The sequence below is a fragment of the Oncorhynchus masou genome, chromosome 22 (genome assembly GCF_036934945.1).
Source record: "Oncorhynchus masou masou isolate Uvic2021 chromosome 22, UVic_Omas_1.1, whole genome shotgun sequence".
In the NCBI taxonomy this organism is placed as follows: domain Eukaryota; kingdom Metazoa; phylum Chordata; class Actinopteri; order Salmoniformes; family Salmonidae; genus Oncorhynchus; species Oncorhynchus masou.
In genome coordinates this window covers 22,546,213-22,564,635 of record NC_088233.1, presented here as the reverse complement: position 1 = coordinate 22,564,635, position 18,423 = coordinate 22,546,213, and the positions used below count along the sequence as shown (strand labels likewise).

At 44.0% G+C, this 18,423-nt stretch overlaps 1 protein-coding gene across 2 annotated transcripts in view; it reads right to left on the bottom strand.

The window, feature by feature from the left end:
- LOC135509197 (inositol 1,4,5-trisphosphate receptor type 2-like) overlaps positions 1-18,423 on the bottom strand; it is a 137,188-nt gene that overhangs the window by 88,724 nt on the left and 30,041 nt on the right. For both annotated transcript variants that reach the window (XM_064929648.1, XM_064929649.1), the window contains exons 17-35: positions 18,170-18,289; positions 17,664-17,846; positions 17,183-17,434; positions 16,702-16,849; positions 15,808-15,955; positions 15,237-15,433; positions 14,734-14,857; positions 10,604-10,655; positions 7,443-7,608; positions 7,150-7,317; positions 6,893-6,982; positions 5,507-5,632; positions 4,935-5,057; positions 4,222-4,422; positions 2,585-2,836; positions 2,125-2,250; positions 1,702-1,830; positions 1,366-1,486; positions 86-267 (exon numbers count right to left, since the gene is read on the bottom strand). In XM_064929648.1, the coding sequence (XP_064785720.1) occupies positions 86-267; positions 1,366-1,486; positions 1,702-1,830; positions 2,125-2,250; positions 2,585-2,836; positions 4,222-4,422; positions 4,935-5,057; positions 5,507-5,632; positions 6,893-6,982; positions 7,150-7,317; positions 7,443-7,608; positions 10,604-10,655; positions 14,734-14,857; positions 15,237-15,433; positions 15,808-15,955; positions 16,702-16,849; positions 17,183-17,434; positions 17,664-17,846; positions 18,170-18,289 (2,908 nt within the window). The remainder of the gene's footprint in view (positions 1-85; positions 268-1,365; positions 1,487-1,701; positions 1,831-2,124; positions 2,251-2,584; positions 2,837-4,221; positions 4,423-4,934; positions 5,058-5,506; positions 5,633-6,892; positions 6,983-7,149; positions 7,318-7,442; positions 7,609-10,603; positions 10,656-14,733; positions 14,858-15,236; positions 15,434-15,807; positions 15,956-16,701; positions 16,850-17,182; positions 17,435-17,663; positions 17,847-18,169; positions 18,290-18,423) is intronic.

Here is an 18,423-nt window from a genome sequence, read left to right as displayed (position 1 = left end):
CTGGACACAACACAGTATAATGCTCTCTGCAGTATAGTGTGTGTGTGTGTGTGTGTGTGTGTGTGTGTGTGTGTGTGTGTATCACCTGCAGCTTCTCAATGATGCTCTTGTAGTCGGGCCCTCCTAGGGTCTCCTTTCGGGGCCGGGTGCGTGCTGAGATCCTCCAGTCCTTGGCGGCACGATGCACCACATTGGTGTGGGCCTTCAGAGACAGAGTGTTCACCTGGCTGTCCAGATCCACTGGTATGGCTATGGCACGCGCCTTGGCTGGACAGGAGACGAGGAAGACTTTAAAACATGGCCATACTCCTATTCGTAATTGTATCCATAAGTTGATAGTTGGATCAGATGATACTCGTAATCGGAAAAAACTAATGTGTTTTATTATGCCTAAATAGATGTTGGCAAAAAACCTCCCTGCACGTTCTCACTGCAAAAAAAGCTGCAGATTAGGAGTTGCGAGCAGAGAAGTGGGTGTGTGTGTCTCCAACTTGCAGCGGGCAGCAAAGTTTGCTGTCACTCAGTCAGAATGCCCATTAGCGTTTCATATTCTTTCCCTACCCTTTGCCCCACTTGTTAGATATTATGCACAATGATAGCTTGATAGGAAACATCCTCACCATGTGATTTATCAGTAACATTCTAAATGAAAACTTGTGAGGAAAAGTGATCAGATGAAGTGGACAGAGAAACACAGCTTCACTCTATCCAATCAGAGCAGCAGGATCAACGTACACCCGGCCCTTCTCTTTACATATTTAGCTATTTAGACCACAAACATTACTGACTCAAAGACAGTAAAGAAACTTTGTGATTGACTGATAAGAGAAAGATGCTTGCCGGCACCCGAAAATAACTATTTTCCCGATCATGGATAATTACAAAAAAATATTCAGATCATAATTGTATCCAGAAAATTACCCATATCCGTTACGATACTCTTTTTGTCCAACTACTAAACCACTACTTTATAACTAGGAACTGATGGAGCATCAATGTAGGAGTGCTGATAAAGGATCAGTTTAGCCTTGTAGGGCATATTGAATACTCAGACACTTTATGAACACTGGCCCAGATTTCTTCTAGACACAGATACTAACATAAGCTGACATGACACCCAATCAACCAACAGAGAACTACTTCCTGCAAATATTGGCAGAATACACAGTGGTGGCAGAATAACAGTGGTGGCAGAATACACAGTGGTGGCAGAATACACAGTGGTGGCAGAATACACAGTGTTTATTGGATGAGACTCAAAAGACTTGCAATGTCTACCTGTCATTATAGCAATCGCCAACGTTTCCAGTTTACCAACCTTGGTCAAGGCCTGTCAAAGTGCAATTATTGGGCTGTGAGACTCACCCACGTCAGCCAGTGTTTTGATGCAGCCCTCAATGTTGTTCTTCTGGGCCGAGCTGATCCAGGTGCAGTTATAGATCCTGAAGGAAGACTGGAGCAGCTTGATGAAGATGGGCTGGTGAGTCTGACATAGTAGAGAGGAAAGAGAGAGGGATAATAGGAGAAGATAAAACGGACACTTCAACAACACTCAAAATGTTGTGCCATCTACAAGATGGATCAGCACTTGCCGGAAGTACCTGAACCAAATCTGGTCCGTTGTCCTTCCAACATTTGGAAGTGACCTGTGGAAGGTATTTAAATGCCCATGTATAAGGTTAACCTCTCTCCCAGCCATACCTGCAGGTTGGAGTTGTTGATAGGGAACTGGGAGCTGAAGAAGCCCTTGACGATGGCCATTACTGTCTCAATCACATACATTTCCAGGGGAACGTCAGCATGGTTACGGTCCGTGGTGCTGTTGCACACCTAAAAACAGAAAAGGAAAGGGGGATGTAAAGTATGTCTGTCACTCAGGAGTGAGGGGGCAGAGACTTACCTGGGGTATATCTCAATAGTCAAATGGACTTCTCTTCTCCTTTCCCTCATCTACAATGAACTGGACTGGGGAAAAGCCCATTCCCTTAAGGGACCCACCATGTTGTTTTTTTGTGTTCAGATCAGTGCAGATGAGGAAGAGGACACAACGAAACAGAGGAAAAATAACCTGTTTTGGACTATTGAGACACATCCCTTTGTGGAGGACCTTAGTGAGGACATTACCCGTGCCATGTCCACCAAAAAGTTCTCAAAGAGCTTCCAGATGTGGTGGCTGGTGTAGATCTCCTTCATCTCCACCTCCGTGTCCACGTAGCAGTGGTTCACAAAGTTCACGTAGGCCGTCTTCACCTGGGGAGGGAGGGCCAATAGAAACCACGCATCCAGATGAATGACAGGTGTGAGTGATTCCACTGAAGTGAATGAACGCTAGGCTATATCAAGGCTGGCTGTTCTGGAATCACAATGCATTGGTATGAATCTTGGTAAGCAAACCTCTGACCACTCTCTATATGCAAACAAAATAGGTGCATGTCAATGATCTATAATGGAGTACAATCCTGCTTTACTCTGTATCCTCAGATCTGTACAGATGAAGTTGAATACAAGGATATGAAATCACATTAGTCTACTGAAAGGCTCCTCAGCATCCAATGACACACAGCCTCTCAAGATGACCCCGTACCTCAGCGATGCAGTCATCGTGGGTGACCACCTTGACGATGTCGTCCAGGGGCAGCAGAGAGTTACATTTCAGCTCGGTGTAGACGTTTTTGCCCTCGGTGCAGGCAGCGAGGAGCTCTACCAGGGTGTTGTGGTAGGCCAGGGCTCCGCCCTCGTCCACACGCTCCCGCTCGCAGCACATCATCTGGAACAACACCGGGAAGGAGGAGCGGTCATTGTAGAACACCAGCACGTCCTCGCCACCGTTCACCAGCTGGGGGTGGGAAGGACAGAAAGGGAGACAGACAAGTAGAGGTTAGATAGGGAATACAGTATCACTAGTGGGGGCACCAATATTGATCATTCGATATATCGATACACACTGAACAAAAATATAAAAACGCAACAATTTCAAAGATTTTACTTTGTTACAGTAACATATAAGGAAATCTGTCAATTGAAATAAATTAATGAGGCCCGGATCTATGGATTTCACATGACTGAGAAGAGAGAAAAAAAATACTTTAAAAAAAAGCTAGGGGCGTGGTGTCCACCATTTGCCTAATGCAGCGAGACATCTCCTTGGCATAGAATTGATCAGGCTGTTGTTTGTGGCCTGTAGAATGTTGTCCCACTCATCTTCAATGGCTGTGCAAGTTGCTGGATATTGGTGGGAACTGGAACACTGTCGTACGCATCGATCCAGAGCATCACAGACATGCTCAATGAATAACATGTCATTGAAGAACTGGGACAGTTTCAGCTTCCATGAATTGTGTACAGATCCTTGCGACATGGGGCCGTGCATTATCATGCTGAAACATGAGGTGATGGTGGCGGATAAATGGCACGACAATTGGCCTCAGGATCTCGTCACTGCATCTCTGTGCATTCAAATTGCCATCGATAAAATGCAATTGTGTTTGCTGTCCGTAGCTTATGTCTTCCCATACCGTAACCCCACCGCCACCATGGGAACACTTCTGGGAGATTTTATTTCAGCTCATGAAACATGGGACCAACACTTTACATGTTGCGTTTATTTTTGTTCAGTATAGTTTGATACTGATGAGCAGGACATACCATGATATTGGTTTACGCTTCCTGTTAACCTAAACTGAGACGCAACATGCAATGACTTCCTGTAATGCCCTCAACCAAGATTCCGACCACTGTCAACGGGACGCAAATTCCTCCACAAGGTATTTTCAGAAAGTAGTCACGTTTTATTTATTTTGGGAATGGATAGATCTTGCATGGCTACCCAAAATCCTTGCTCCGGCCAAACGCTACACCACGCCCACGGACGTTAGTTTCTTCTCCACAATGGCTTTGATACTCTGATTGGTGAAAGATGATCCAATCGCAGAGGACTTTGTTTTGTACAACACCCCTCATTTTGACCTCACCACAAATGTCTTCAATGATGGCGGTCTCTGACTGAAGTATGTAGCGAACATAGAGCAGCAGAATAAATCAGAGTCATCAGGCGAGGACAGATTAGCTATGGAACTAGAAAATGGATTACTCTATAAAATAACAGTACTTATCCTTTTTATATATTTTTTTATAGTCACATTTTAAGAGATAGTGGTAGTGGAAACCATGCTATTGTGTTGTCTCCATAGCTATACAAAGATTGCATCATCCCTCTCTCACCTCGGTCATGACCTTGTCCTGGCACTTCTTGACATACTTCCCGTCGGCCTTGACGATGGTCTGGAGGAACTTGAGGTACTGGACGTGTCGGCCGTGCGTCTCGATGCAGTGAACAAAATGGTGGACCACGCGGTCACTGATATCGTTGCACAGATAGAAGTTGTTCATGAAGATGTGGCGCATGGTCTCAGCCTCCAGGAGCTGGAGAGGGAAAAGATGTGTACAGTGATTTCACATTTATTGACATATGGATATCTTCTAATAAAATGCATTTATTTTGTTGAATAATAGTTTGAACGTGGACAAACGTGTGCGGCTGCGTGTTTGTGTATTTGAGTAGAGAGTGCAACTATACACGCATGTATACATTGTGTGTATGCGTGTGCGCAGTGTGGCGTGAATGCATGCGTGCACCTGCGCAAAACAGTACGCAGCATCACCAGGATGTGTGCAACATAAGTTCAACATTCACCTTCTGCTACCATTTTTGTCAAGCCGTCTACGCATACAGTTTGACACATACGGTCGATAAATCCAACGTACGTACCACCTTAAAAGCACTGCAACTGCCTCTGCAATGCAATGCTGCAAGGCAAATGCAGCGTTTTATTGGAAATGAATGTAATTCTGGTGTACCAAAATGCAATGACGCTGTCGGTGTGTTCGAAGCGAAATGTGCTTGCTTGTGTGAGTGTGTTTATAAGTGAGCATACCCCTGGTGTGAGGAACAGGTTGAGGTGTTTGTGGAGCAGAACCTGATTCTGGCTGTTCCCTTTACAGAAGTTCTGCAGGAACACATGGGCCAGTGTCATGATCTCATTCATCTTCTTATCACTCTGGGGACAAACCGACAGACAGACCGACAGACAGCACAGTTGTACAACTGCATCACCACAAAATCAATCCATAAAGATGGTCAAACAAAGCTACCAAGGCAGTGGACTCTCCAACCATGTTCCTGGAGAGCTACCATCCTGTAGGTTTTCACTTCAACCCCAGTCGTAACCAGATTCAGCATATCAACTAGCTAATTATTAGATTTAGGTGAGCTAGATTAGGGTTGGAGTGAAAACCTACAGGACGGTAGTTCTCCAGGAACAGGGTTGAAGAGCCCTGACCTACCTAGTCAAGCTTTATCAAAATACAGTCTTGTTATGGATAAGGACAACATTTATGTCAGGCCTCACCTGAAGCACTTATTTATAAACCCATATGGACTGATTCCTGTGTGTTTGACACCTACTTCCACTTGTGAGTAAAACATCTCTAAATGTGACGTGCTCACCTTCTCATAAGGTATCTGGAGCAGGTCCAGCACCACAGTGTGAGCACCCATGTTCTTCAGTAACCTCTGCTGCTGCACACGACTCTTTTTACCGGGGTAACACTGCTTACTGAGCCGCAGCAGGATCTACTGACCACACACACACACAGATCAGACACTAACACATGCATTACACAGCAATAGCAATCAGTCTAAAAACACTGCTGTAATTTAGTGTTATTGGAGCACATTCAATTAAATGTAACTTTATTTATCCCCTAGGAGAAATGAAGAAATGCAAGTCAGGTTGCAAGTCAGGCCCACATAAAACATGGCTACATTGGCCAGCGACGTAAAGTCTGTAAATTATTAGTGGACAACCAATAATCCCAGCGTCATGGTGTGTTTTCAAAGACTGCACTGACTGTAATTGATAATGCTGCTTACACCACACTAGGGTTGCAAAGTGCAGGTATATTACCAGAAACTTTCCAAGTCTAATTAGTGAAAAAACGATGAGAATGGATCTGCCTGTTTAAACGCAGACTGTGTGGCCTCACATGTAAAATATATAAAAGAATCCAATAAGATTATTTTAAAAATATATATATTTTTAAAGCTGTAAACATTATCCTAAATATAAACCATCAACATTGTGAATACCGTTGGTGTTTAAAAGGTGCAATATGCTGAAATCTCTCCGCCAATTCCTGGTTGCTAAACTTCAAATAGCCCAATTGCAGTTTGTGTGACAAAACAAGAGTTTAGATAATCATTGAACCATCTGCTGTGAAATGTATTTTCAGCTGTTTGAAGCTGGTGTACAAAAGTAAAAGACACAAAAATTAAACTTAAGAACGGGAAGCATAGAAATGGTGCACATACAGTAGAACAGATCTGGTGCTTTTTAGACTTGCTGTCAATGAGAATGACATATCTATAACTCACATTTCTTTGTGAATTTGGTCAGGTCACCCAAAAAGTTACATATTGCAGCTGTAATATATATATATATATATATTACAGTTGCAATATGTAACTTTTTGGGTGACCTTTTTGGGTGATATATATATAATTTTGCTATGTCAACAAATCATTGTAAATATTTTGGTACCAAACTGGTGGCAGTTTTGAAAAAAAGTAAATATTTGGAAGAGATGCAGAGTTAATTAAATATAATGTTTTTGTTGTAGGTGCATATTTCATTAATTTGGCTATTTTCTCTTGAACCATATGGTATATCCACTAGAAACTTGTGGTCAATATGGACAGACATAAAAAAAAAGGTTTTAAATAGATTACCTGTTCATTACCAAAATTAGAGAAGGTAAATTACCCATAACTTTGCAACCCTATACCACACACACACACACACACACAGTTCAAGGAGACAGAATAGCATCCCACCTCTTTGACAATGTTGTAGTTGTTGGCTTTGTTGCTGTCTATCTGTGGCTTCACATCCCCGCCCTGTACTGGGCTCAGGATTCCAGCTTCCTGTCAATCACACATTACACAAACATACATTTAGATTTGAAGAAATTACTTGGATATCAAGTAAGGATTCAGCCCTCGCTCAGCCATTAGCCCTCTATGATGTGTGGCAACTGTGGCCTGTAGGGGGCATACTATACTGTAGTATAGTGTGCTGTAGTGTGATGTACCTCCATGGTCTGCTCCTTGCCCTGACTCTCTCCTATGTCCTCACTGCCGTATGCTCCACTTTTCTCCACCCACAGTTCAGACTTCTCCACTGTCAGCCTTAGCTGGTCCAGGTCTGTCTTGATCTGCTTGTAGTTCTCCACATCCTGCTCCGACACCAGCAACTGGACCTGCAAGGGACCACAAAAACACACACAGTGAGATCAAACACACGCACACACACAGATCCAACACAAGCGCATGTGTACACACACACACACACACACACACACACACACACACACAGTGCTGTTACCTGTTTGAAGGCCTGTAGGACCTCTGCTCTCTGGCTGAAGTGTTTGAACATGAGCTGCAGCGAGCCTGAGACCAGTGGAGGGTAGTCCTGCATGATGAGGTGGATCAGTACCCTCAGGAAGGTCCTACCCCCTTCGTCATCCAGCTCCACAGCACTACACTCTGAACTGGAAGCACCAGACGCAGGGTTAGAAAAAGACATTGGAGGCATACACAGTGCTTTGACAAACACTGGCACACTAGAGATGGGCATTTGAAGTACTTTCCCTATTCAAATAATATCATGACAAACTTTTGTAAAACTTTTTTTTTTGAAAGAACAGTTGTTTGCAGCACAAATCTATAGAGACAGTCGTTTGCTACTGCTGCTGCTAGACAGGGGAAGATTGTTAACTTTCTCTCTAATTTGGCATAAAAGGCCATGAGTCACAGACAAAAATAATAGTCCTGATTGGCCTATAGGTGGCACTGTTGTAAACAGTCTCACTTAAACCCTGTTTGACCGAGGGACTTGAAATGTATGTCGGCATCTTTCCACATGGTGAACAAAGTTGCCTTAAAGACCCAGAAGGTCCATCAGGATATATCTTGGACATTTAGGAAAACCTTTGAAAAACGTATTCCTATTAACCATATGTCCAAATAATACCAAATTGGTTAAGAGATGGCGAGGCTCTTGCTAAGTCAGGAAATCATATTTTACGTGTCCACATAAGTCCGTTGAAAATCCACTCCACAATGGCCTATCAACTTGAAACGTTTTAGAGTCCAAGTCATTACCACAATGAACTGTGTAATGTTTGGCATTGATATCTTAAAAAAAGGAAACGATAAACAGATCACTATTCTGAATTTGTAACACTAATGCTTAAAGGCCCAGTGCAGTCAAAAACTTGAATTGTCTGTGTTTTATATACACACACTCAGTGGCCAGTTTATTTAGGTACACCACCTCTTTAATGAAAATTGCTACACGGCAGTGGCTTGCTATATCAAGCAGGCAGACAGGCATCCGCTTACTCTTAGATTGAACATTAGAATGGGAAAACCTTGTGACCTAAGTGACTGAGCGTGGTATGATCGTCAGTGACAGGCTTGCCAGATCCAGTATCTCAGAAACTGCCGTCCTCCTGGGCTTCACACACGGCAATGTCTAGGGTTTACAGAGAATTGTGTAACAAAGAAAAAACATCCAGTCAGCAGCAGTCCTGTGGGCGAAAACAGCTCAGATGCAGAAAGATATTTCAGAAAGCTCAACTCGTCGGCCCTGGTCATGGATGGGCTGTTGCAGGAGTTGACCACACTGGGTTCAACTCCTATTAGCTAAAAACAAGACAAAGTGTCTCCAGTGGCATGTGATCAACAACTGAGGAGAAACATGGAAAAACATTGCCAGGTCCGACAAATCCCGGTTTCCGTTGCATCATGCTGATGGCAGTCAGTATTTGGCATAAGCAGCATGAGTCCATGGACCCATCCTGCCTGGTGTCAACGGTACAGGCCGCTGGTGGTGTTGTCCTGGTGTGGGGAATGTTTTCATGACACACGTTAGGTCCCTTGATACCAATTGTACAGCGATTGAACGCCATAGCATATCTGAACATGCTTGCTGACCAAACCCAATAGAGCATCTATGGGATGAGATAGAACGGGCTGTTGGCAGAATGTCCCGCCTCCCCATCTGCAGCATCTGTGTGATGCCATCACATCAGCATGGACCAACATCCCTGTGGAACGTTTACGTCACCTTGTAGAATCCCATGCCCCGAAGAATTAAGGCTGTTCTGAAGGCAAAGGGGGTTTAACCCAGTACTAGTTGAGTGTACCTAATAAACTGGCCACTGAGTGTATATTTCCACACTATGAGGTTGGAATAATACAGTGAAATTGTGAAAATTCTGAAACTGTCCGTTAAGTGTTGATACATTCAAAGATGGCTACACTATACCAGTAGATGCATATTTTCACATACGCTAATGAGCTAAAAATACTTCTAAAATCATCTCATAAACCATAGGACCAAATCACACCAAATGTGTTCGGAATGTCGGCCCATGGTACGCCTTCCCTTAGGTTTTTATCAAACTAAGTTATTGGTCAAAACATGGCTGAGTTACTGAAACTGTGTCCATTTAAAACCACTGATTTGTTATCCAACTGATCTTGTGGCCTTTCATCCTGTGAACTCCATTAATTGTGACTCGCAGCTATATTTTTTCATTCCTTTTTGCATTGATTAGAAATATCCCACTTCACCTGCTAGGCAACATATAGAGCCACTGACCGTAGTGCAGCTTAGATTGCCCAACAATAACAAGCTACATATGTGAAACGTGTGCAGGCTACCGGTATAACTTTATGGGACGCACCTCATTAAAAACTACCAAGAGTTTATTTATTTTTCTACCCTATTTCGTGACTACGATCTTGTCTCAACTCTGCAACTCCCCAATGGGCTCGGGTGAGGCATGTATCCTCCAAAACATGACCCGCCAAGCATTCAACTGACTACAAAGGTCAGAATGCAGGTGCAAGGCCCGCCACAAGGAGTCGCTAGAGCACGATGTGCCAAGTAAAGCCCCCCTGGCCAAACCCTCCCCTAACCGGGGCGACGCTTGTCCACCATATGGGACTCCCGGTCACGGCCGGTTGTGAAACAGCCTGGGATCGAACCCTAGGCTGTAGTAACACCGCAACACTTCGATGCAGTGCCTTAGAGCGCTACGCCACTTGGGAGGCCAAAGAGTTTCTGGTTTTATTAAATTAAGAACGGCAATTGTCATGTGTTATTTTATAGTTTTGAGGTCTTCACTATTATTCTACAATCTAGAAAATAAAAAAATTAAGACAAACCTTGGAATGAGTAGGTGTGTCCAAACCTTTGACTGGTTCTGTACTTGTATGTAGCAATGTCACATGAAAACTTTATTTAATTCAGACAAATCCTTTTCATTGTGAAAATAGGCCTGTAATTATTTATATATTTTGAATTAATAGTCTCGCAAGAAATCGAATAGTAACGTCAGTTTCAGATATTCTATTAACCGTGCCCATCCATCCATATGGCATACATACAGCACTTTTCTCTGAACTAAAACCCCAGTGCGCCCCATTCGTCACACACATGCATGCATACGTAAACACAACACACAGTTTACTTACCTTCCAGCAAACATGGTCTCTGCTTTGGCTGCAATCTCATCTATGTCTGGATCTGAAATTGAACAAAATAATGTCAATCACTGAACCCAATTATAGAAAGCCCAAATAAGCCAAGTCCAGAAAGTAATTAGTGCCTGTGACAGCACAGCTCAAAAAACTGATTACAACAGTAATCAACAAACCAGCAGGATTCCCTTAGGCATTGACTGACACTCTAGATTCTCCTAGCCTGGTCCCATTGCAACCAGGCCTCTACATCGTGACCACCCCTGAATGCCCATCCGATAGCCGCAGCCCACTAGCTGTCTAGAGCATATTGGACTGTTAGCTGTATAGATCCATCGGCCAATTTCTTGGGCCACTATACCTATTTTGCCAATTGGACTTTGACCCCTCTGCTGCTAGGAACCCTACTAATCCATCACAACTGGTCTATCGATCTCACCGCACATGGAGGCCAAAACAAACTTTCCTCCATTGAGATGTCCCTCTAAGGCCCTTCTGCTAGCTTATTTCACTGTAGAGCCTCTAGCCCTGCTCAATATGCCTTAAACTACCATTTAGTTCCACCTCCCACATATGCGGTGACATCACCTGGTTTAAACGTCTCCAGAGACAATCTCTCTCATCATTACTCAATGCCTAGGTTTACCTCAAATGTACTCACATCCTACCAAACCTCCGTCTGTACATTATGCCTTGAATCTATTCTCTCACACCCAGAAACCTGCTCCTTTTACTCTCTGCTCTGAACGCACTAAACGACCAGTCCTGATAGTCTTTCGCCACACCCTCATCCTACTCCTACTCTGTTCCTCTGGTGATGTAGAGGTTAATCCAGGCCCTGCAGTGCCTAGCTCCACTCCTACTCCTCAGGTGCTCTGTTAACATTAGAAGCCTCCTCCCTAAGTTTGTTTTATTCACTGCCCTAGCACACTCTGCCAACCCGGATGTCCAAGCCGTGTCTGAAACCTGGCTTAGGAAGTCCACCAAAAACCCTGAAAGTTTCATCCCTAACTATAACATTTTCCTGCCAAAGGGGGCGGTGTTGCAATCTACTGCAGAGATAGCCTCCAGAGTTCTGTCTTACTATCCAGGTTTGTACCCAAACAATTTGAACTTCTACTTTTAAAAATCCATCTTTCCAGAAACAAGTCTCTCACTGTTACCACTTGCTATAGACTACCTTCAGCCCCCAGCTGTGCCATGGACACCATATGTGAATTCTTTGCCCCCCCATCTATCGTAAAGAGCTCGTGCTGCTTGGTGACCTAAACTGTGACATGCTTAACACCCCAGCCATCCTATAGTCTAAGATTGATGCCCTCAATCTCACACAAATTATCAATGAACCCACCAGGTACCTCATAGATATCATCCTAACCAAATAGACCTCTGCTGTTTTCAACCAAGATCTCAGCGATCACTCCCTCATTGCCTGCATCCGTAATGGGTCTGCGGTCAAACGACCACCCATCATCACTGTCAAACGCTCCCTAAAACACTTCAGCGAGCAGGCCTTTCTAATCAACCTGGACCGGGTATCCTGGAAGGATATTGACCTCATCCCATCAGTAGAGGATGCCTGGTTATTCTTTAAAGTGCCTTCCTCACCATCTTAAATAAGCATGCCCGATTCAAAAATAATTAGACCAGGAACAGATATAGCTCTTGGTTCTCTCTAGGCCTGACTGCCCTTGACTTGCATAAAAACATCCTGTAGCATTCTGCATTAGCATCGAACAGCCCCGTGATATGCAACTTTTCAGGGAAGTTAGGAACAAATATACACAGGCAGTTAGGAAAGCGAAGGCTAGCATTTTCAAGCAGAATTTGCAACCTGTAGCACGAACTCAAAAAGGTTCTGGGACACTAAAGTCCATGGAGAATAAGAGCAAGAAACCTCCCAGCTGCCCACTGCACTGAGGCTAGGAAACACTGTTACAACCAATAAATCCACTATAATTGAGAATTTAAATAAGCATTTTTCTACAGCTGGCCATGCTTTCCACCTGGCTACCCCTACCCTGGTCAATAGCCCTGCGCTCCCCACAGCATGATGTTCTGAAAGAGCTGCAAAATCTGGACCCCTACAAATCAGCCGGGCTAGACAATCTGGGCCCTCTCTTTCTAATATGTTCTGCCGAAATTGCTGCAACCCCTATTACTAGCCTGATCAACCTCTCTTTCGTCTGAGATTACCATAGATTAGAAAGCTGCCGCGGTCATCCGCCTCTTCAAAGGGGGAGACACTCTAGACCCAAACTGCTACAGACCTATATCTATTCTACCCTGCCTTTCTAAGGTCTTCGAAAGCCAAGTTAACAGATTACCAACCATTTCGATTCACACCATACCTTCTCCGCTATGCAATCTGGTTTCTGAGCTGGTCATGGGTACACCTCAGCCACACTCAAGGTCCTAAACGATGTCATAACCGCCATTGATAAGAGACATTACTGTGCAGCTGTATTCATCGACCTGGCCAAGGCTTTCGACTCTGTCAATCACAACATTCTTATCGGCAGAGTCAACAGTCTTGGTTTCTCAAATGACTGCCTCGCCTGGTTCACCAACTACTACTCAGATAGAGTTCAGTATGTGATATCGGAGTGCCTGTTGTCCGGACCTCTGGCAGTCTCTATGGGGGTGTCACAGGGTTAAATTCTCAGGCCGACTCTCTTCTCTGTATACATCAATGATGTCGCTCTTGCTGCTGGCGATTCTTTGATCCACCTCTACGCAGATGACACAATTCTGTATACTTCTGGCCCTTCTTTGGACACTGTGTTAACTAACCTCCAGATGAGCTTCAATGCCATACAACTCTCCTTCTGTGGCCTCCAACTGCTCTTAAATGCAAGTAAAACTAAATACATGCTCTTCAACCGATCGCTGCCCGCACCTGCCCGCCCGTCCAACATCATTACTCTGGACGGTTCGGACTTAGGTATTTATAGTTGTCCACATATTCTAAGTGTCTGGTTAGACTGTAAACTCTCCTTCCAGACTCACATTAAACATCTCCAATCCAAAATTAAATCTAGAAACGGCTTCCTATTTCGCATCAAAGCATCGTTCACTCATTCTGCCAAACATAACCTCGTAAAACTGACCATCCTACCGATCCTCAACTTTGGCGATGTCATTTACAAAATAGCCTCCAACACTCTACTCAACAAATTAGACGCAGTCTTTCACAGTGCCATCCGTTTTGACACCAAAGCCCCATATAGTACCCACCACTGCTAACTGTACACTCTCGTTGGCTGGCACTCGCTTCATACTCGTCACCAAACCCACTGGCTCCAGGTCATCTACAAGTCTCTACTAGATAAAGCCCCGCCTTATCTCAGCTCATAGTTCACCATAGCAGCACGCGCTCCAGCAGGTGTATCTCACTGGTCACTCCCAAAATCAATGCTTCCTTTGGCCGCCTCTCCTTCCAGTTCTCTGCTGCCAATGACTGGATCGAACTGCAAAAATCACCGAAGCTGGATATTTGCAAATAAATTAATTAAAAATCCTACAATGTGATTTTCTGTTTTTTTTTCTAATTTTGTCTGTCATAGTTGAAGTGTACCTATGATGAAATTTACAGGCCTCTCATCTTTTTAAGTGGGAGAACTTGCACAATTGGTGGCTGACTAAATACTTTTTTCCCCCCACTGTAGCTCATCTGTAAATAACCCATCCAATCTACCTCATCCCCATACTGTATTTATTTATCTTACTCCTTTGCACCCCAGTATCTCTACTTGCACATTCATCTTCTGCACATTCTACCATTCCAGTGTTTAATTGCTATATTTTAATAACTTTGCCACCATGGCCTATTTATTGCCTTACCTCTCTTATCCTACCTCATTTGCACATGCTGTATATAGATTTTTCTACTGTATTATTGACTGTATGTTTGTTTATTCCATGTGTAACTGTGTTGTTGTCTGTGTTCAACTGCTTTGCTTTATCTTGGCCAGGTCACAGTTGCAAATGAGAACTTGTTCTCAACTAGCCTACCTGGATAAATAAAGGTGAAATAAAAAAAATAAAAAAAATAGGAGTTTGCAAGACAGTACAACAGATCTGAGACCAGGCCAAGATGTCCATATGTGACGGTAGAGTTTTACCTGACATGGAAGGGAATTCAGACACCGACATAGAACTGTCTGGTAGATTCCTGTCCCCAAATTCTTTCTTATAGATGGATAGCAAGTAGGTGATCCTGTAGTCCAGCCGCACACTCAGGATGAACTGATGGGAGAACAAGATAGAAGGCGATAAATAAAGGGTCACAATGTCGAATACCTCAAATCCATATTCAAGCTAAAAGTGATAAATCAGAGACCTTAAAATAGTGGTTACCAAACTATGTTTAGAGATCACTTGTAATCAACCCCACAATTTTTTTTTAGCAAGGATCTAATTTTATGACGCAATTCATGATTTCAAGAACAAGCGTTGCATTCCATTTCTCTACCCTTGACCCAGAAGTATACACACGATCACTTTTAAGCATTTAAAAGCATTGGAGACCGGTGTAGAGAATCAGACCACAGCCAGCCTCACGCCACTACTTTAGAACAGTTACAGGTAACTGGCCCTCCAGACCACATGGTGGCGCTCCACTCACCTGTAGGATCTCAATGATTTTGAGCTTGGTATCCATGACCATGACGTCCTCGTTGTCAGGCAGAAGGAAGGGCTGTATTCCATGCTGGAGGGACGGGGACGTGTCGGGGAGGTGGTGAGGCAGGACGTACCCTCTACTCAGCACCATCTGTGTCATCATCTCCCCCACGCCGTGGATGGTACGCAACACGTTGTTTCCTGGAGGACAGGGAGACCATGGAGGTATTCATTAGGAACCAAACATAAGGAAATTGACTGAAACAGAGAGGGACTACCTGGCTTTGTCCAATAAGGAACGCTAATATTCTGTTGCAAAACATTTGAAAACATTTGACGCTGCATGTCCTAATTAACACGACACAGAACATAAAAGCACTTTTGACTTCAGTAAGTATAATAAAGAGATGAGGAACAGAACCCATGTCTCTTGAAGTTTCAGATCTGGAAACTGATCTGTCAATTAGCCTATATGCACTGTGTATGCTTAATAAACTTAGTAAACAAATACATTGTTTTGTGATTTAACAAAATGATTTGAATCAGTTAATTCATTCATTCTCTGTGTGACTCACCTGCCTCGGGACTCTTGCTGAGCTTGTCCATGTAGGTGAGTGGGTGCTGGACAAAGTCCAGTATGGCCAGGAGGGTGCGTGTGAGACGCAGCAGCTCACTGAAGCTGTAGAAGCCAAAGTAGACCAGGTTACGGGCCAGATGTACCACCTACAAGACCAGAGAAGAGAGAAGGATTTCCCCAGAGGCCAAAGTTAGATGCAACTTTAACATCAGAAAGTGATCGTGTCTGTTACTTCCTTTGTGTTGGGCGTGGGGGGGGGGGTAGCCACTGGGTGAGATGGGAGAATGATTGTTGTAAGGTTGTATTATTGTGTTTGTGATGTTATATTGTATGTCTTGTGAAAATTGTAATAAAAATTGACCCCAAAAAAAAGAAAGTGAGCATGTCAATGTAATGTTTGTGCTTTTCTGATAACTAATTTCTGTGTTCTATTCATGTGCTGTTCTAATAACCAATTTCTGTGTTCATGCAAGTGACTGATTTAACAAATCCTCAATTATCAGTATTTGCAATTTGGCAGTACGCCCAAACCTTGTTGAATGAAAGATATCTCAGTTTCAAGGTCTCAGCTTAGAGAGAAGAAGCCTCATGAGTTATTGGTCTGTCACATGTTATGAACCAGTATTAGTCAGTCACATGAATGAAACAAAACGTCAAAGATTAATTATGCTAAATCATGCAAATATAACTTGTCCATGTACTGCCCAGGCAGAGCTTCTGACTGACATGTGTACTGTGGTGCCTTGAGTTGGTTGGAGCCTCTCCAGCGCACTGACAAACAATGATTCATTTAAGATTGACTTCCAGTGTCTCTGTGGAAGAATTTCCATGACATCTATATCCATAGTTTGGAATCGACAACAACCAATTACAAATAGTTGTGTGTTTTTACCTCTAGAGTCAATTCATTCTTCTCTTTGTCTCCAAAGGGAAAGGGTTGGCTGACCACGTCTTTTAGGTATTCTTCTACAAACTCCATGGTGGGGGCAAACTTCCTCTTCATCTCCTCTCTGGAGGTGTCTCTGAACTCGTACTCATACCTATGGAGACCGTTATTATATAGCACAGCAACTATGCAATCTCTACATGAGAAACTAATTAACAAAGCAATTCAATCAGTTGTTTAAAGCTGTGAAATAGACCTTCAGCCTAGAAAGTCTGACTGCAATGTTTCTCGAGAGAAAATAACAGTGTTCTCGCTACCTTGATGCATGAAACATGCAGCAAACTGAAGATGCAATTCATCTGTGATAAATCTCTAACCAGAGGCTGTTTCCTTTCATGTGGTGTGCCAGTTACAGATACAGTATGCTATTGTCACATCCACAGATCCCAAAGCCACATAAACAACACCCCCCCCCACCACCACTCACTCGTGGATGGTGATCTTGGAGGGGATCTCGGTCCAGAGGCGGGCGTAGCGCACAGCCACCACGGCCTCCTGGGGCTCGCGGTCCACGTGCATGTGCAGCATGAGGCGGCAGAAAGAGGCGCGCAGGTTGTAGGGCAGGCAGTCGTCAAACATGCAGCGCAGGATCAGTTCCACGGGCAGCTGGCTGGACAACCGGTTGATGGCCAGATACTGGCGGTCCAGACACATCTTGGCAAAAAGGTTGAGCTGGTATCTGGAGGGTGAATGGGGAAGGGGGAGAGAAAATACACAGAAGATAGGTGTCATAGGTGTGTCATAGAAATTACGTGAAATGTTGAGGTGAAGATACAAGGTGGACTGTTGCCTAACGGACCCGAAACTAAGTTGGACACTCGATACATCAATAAATTGGCGAACCAATGTTTTGCCATAGAGTCCAATAAAGACCCCCAGAACACCTTGCTGCAGCAGCTGTCTAGTACCTGTAGTAGGTGATGATGTCACTGTCCAGCTTGTGGTTGCCCTTGGCGTCCTGGGCCAGGTGGCGGATGGACTTGCCGTGCGGCTCCTTGTGGCTGTCGATCCAGTAGAGCCACACCTCCTCCTCCTCTGTGTCCTCTAGCAGCAAGGACGACTCCAGGGATGTCTCTGTGTTGGGGATTAGCCTGGGTGGGAGGAAAAGGAGGAGGAGAGGGAGAAGGAAATGGAGGCATTCATTCTTCAGTCTGAAGCTCAACCACACACCCACGTATACACTACCACACACAAGATCTGCTACTTCTCTATGCACATCTGCATACACCAGCTTAATGACATTCACCCAGGCGGTGCCTTTTTACACAGATATACCAGCTTATGTGATTGAGAACTTCTAGTGTATAGCACAGCCAGGTCAAACATCAGTCCCCAATCTGAAAATCTGGCCACGAGTGTTCGGTAGATCGCACAGGCGAGTGTGTGTGTGTATATATTTGTGCGTGAGACTCACTTGGTCTGGATGAGGATGTCAGCATTGGCGGAGTTCAGCATGAATTTACAGATAAGCTCCTGTGTCACTGGAATGGCCATCTTATTGGACACACACAGGTCTGACAGATAGTCCAGGAACCTGATTGGACAGAAGAGGACAACCAAACATATTGGACTAAATATGCTCAAAGACGTTGAACCCAGTAGAGTGGCTTACCAATACCTAACAATCATAGGCAACACAAATATATTGTAATATACATAAGTTTTTTG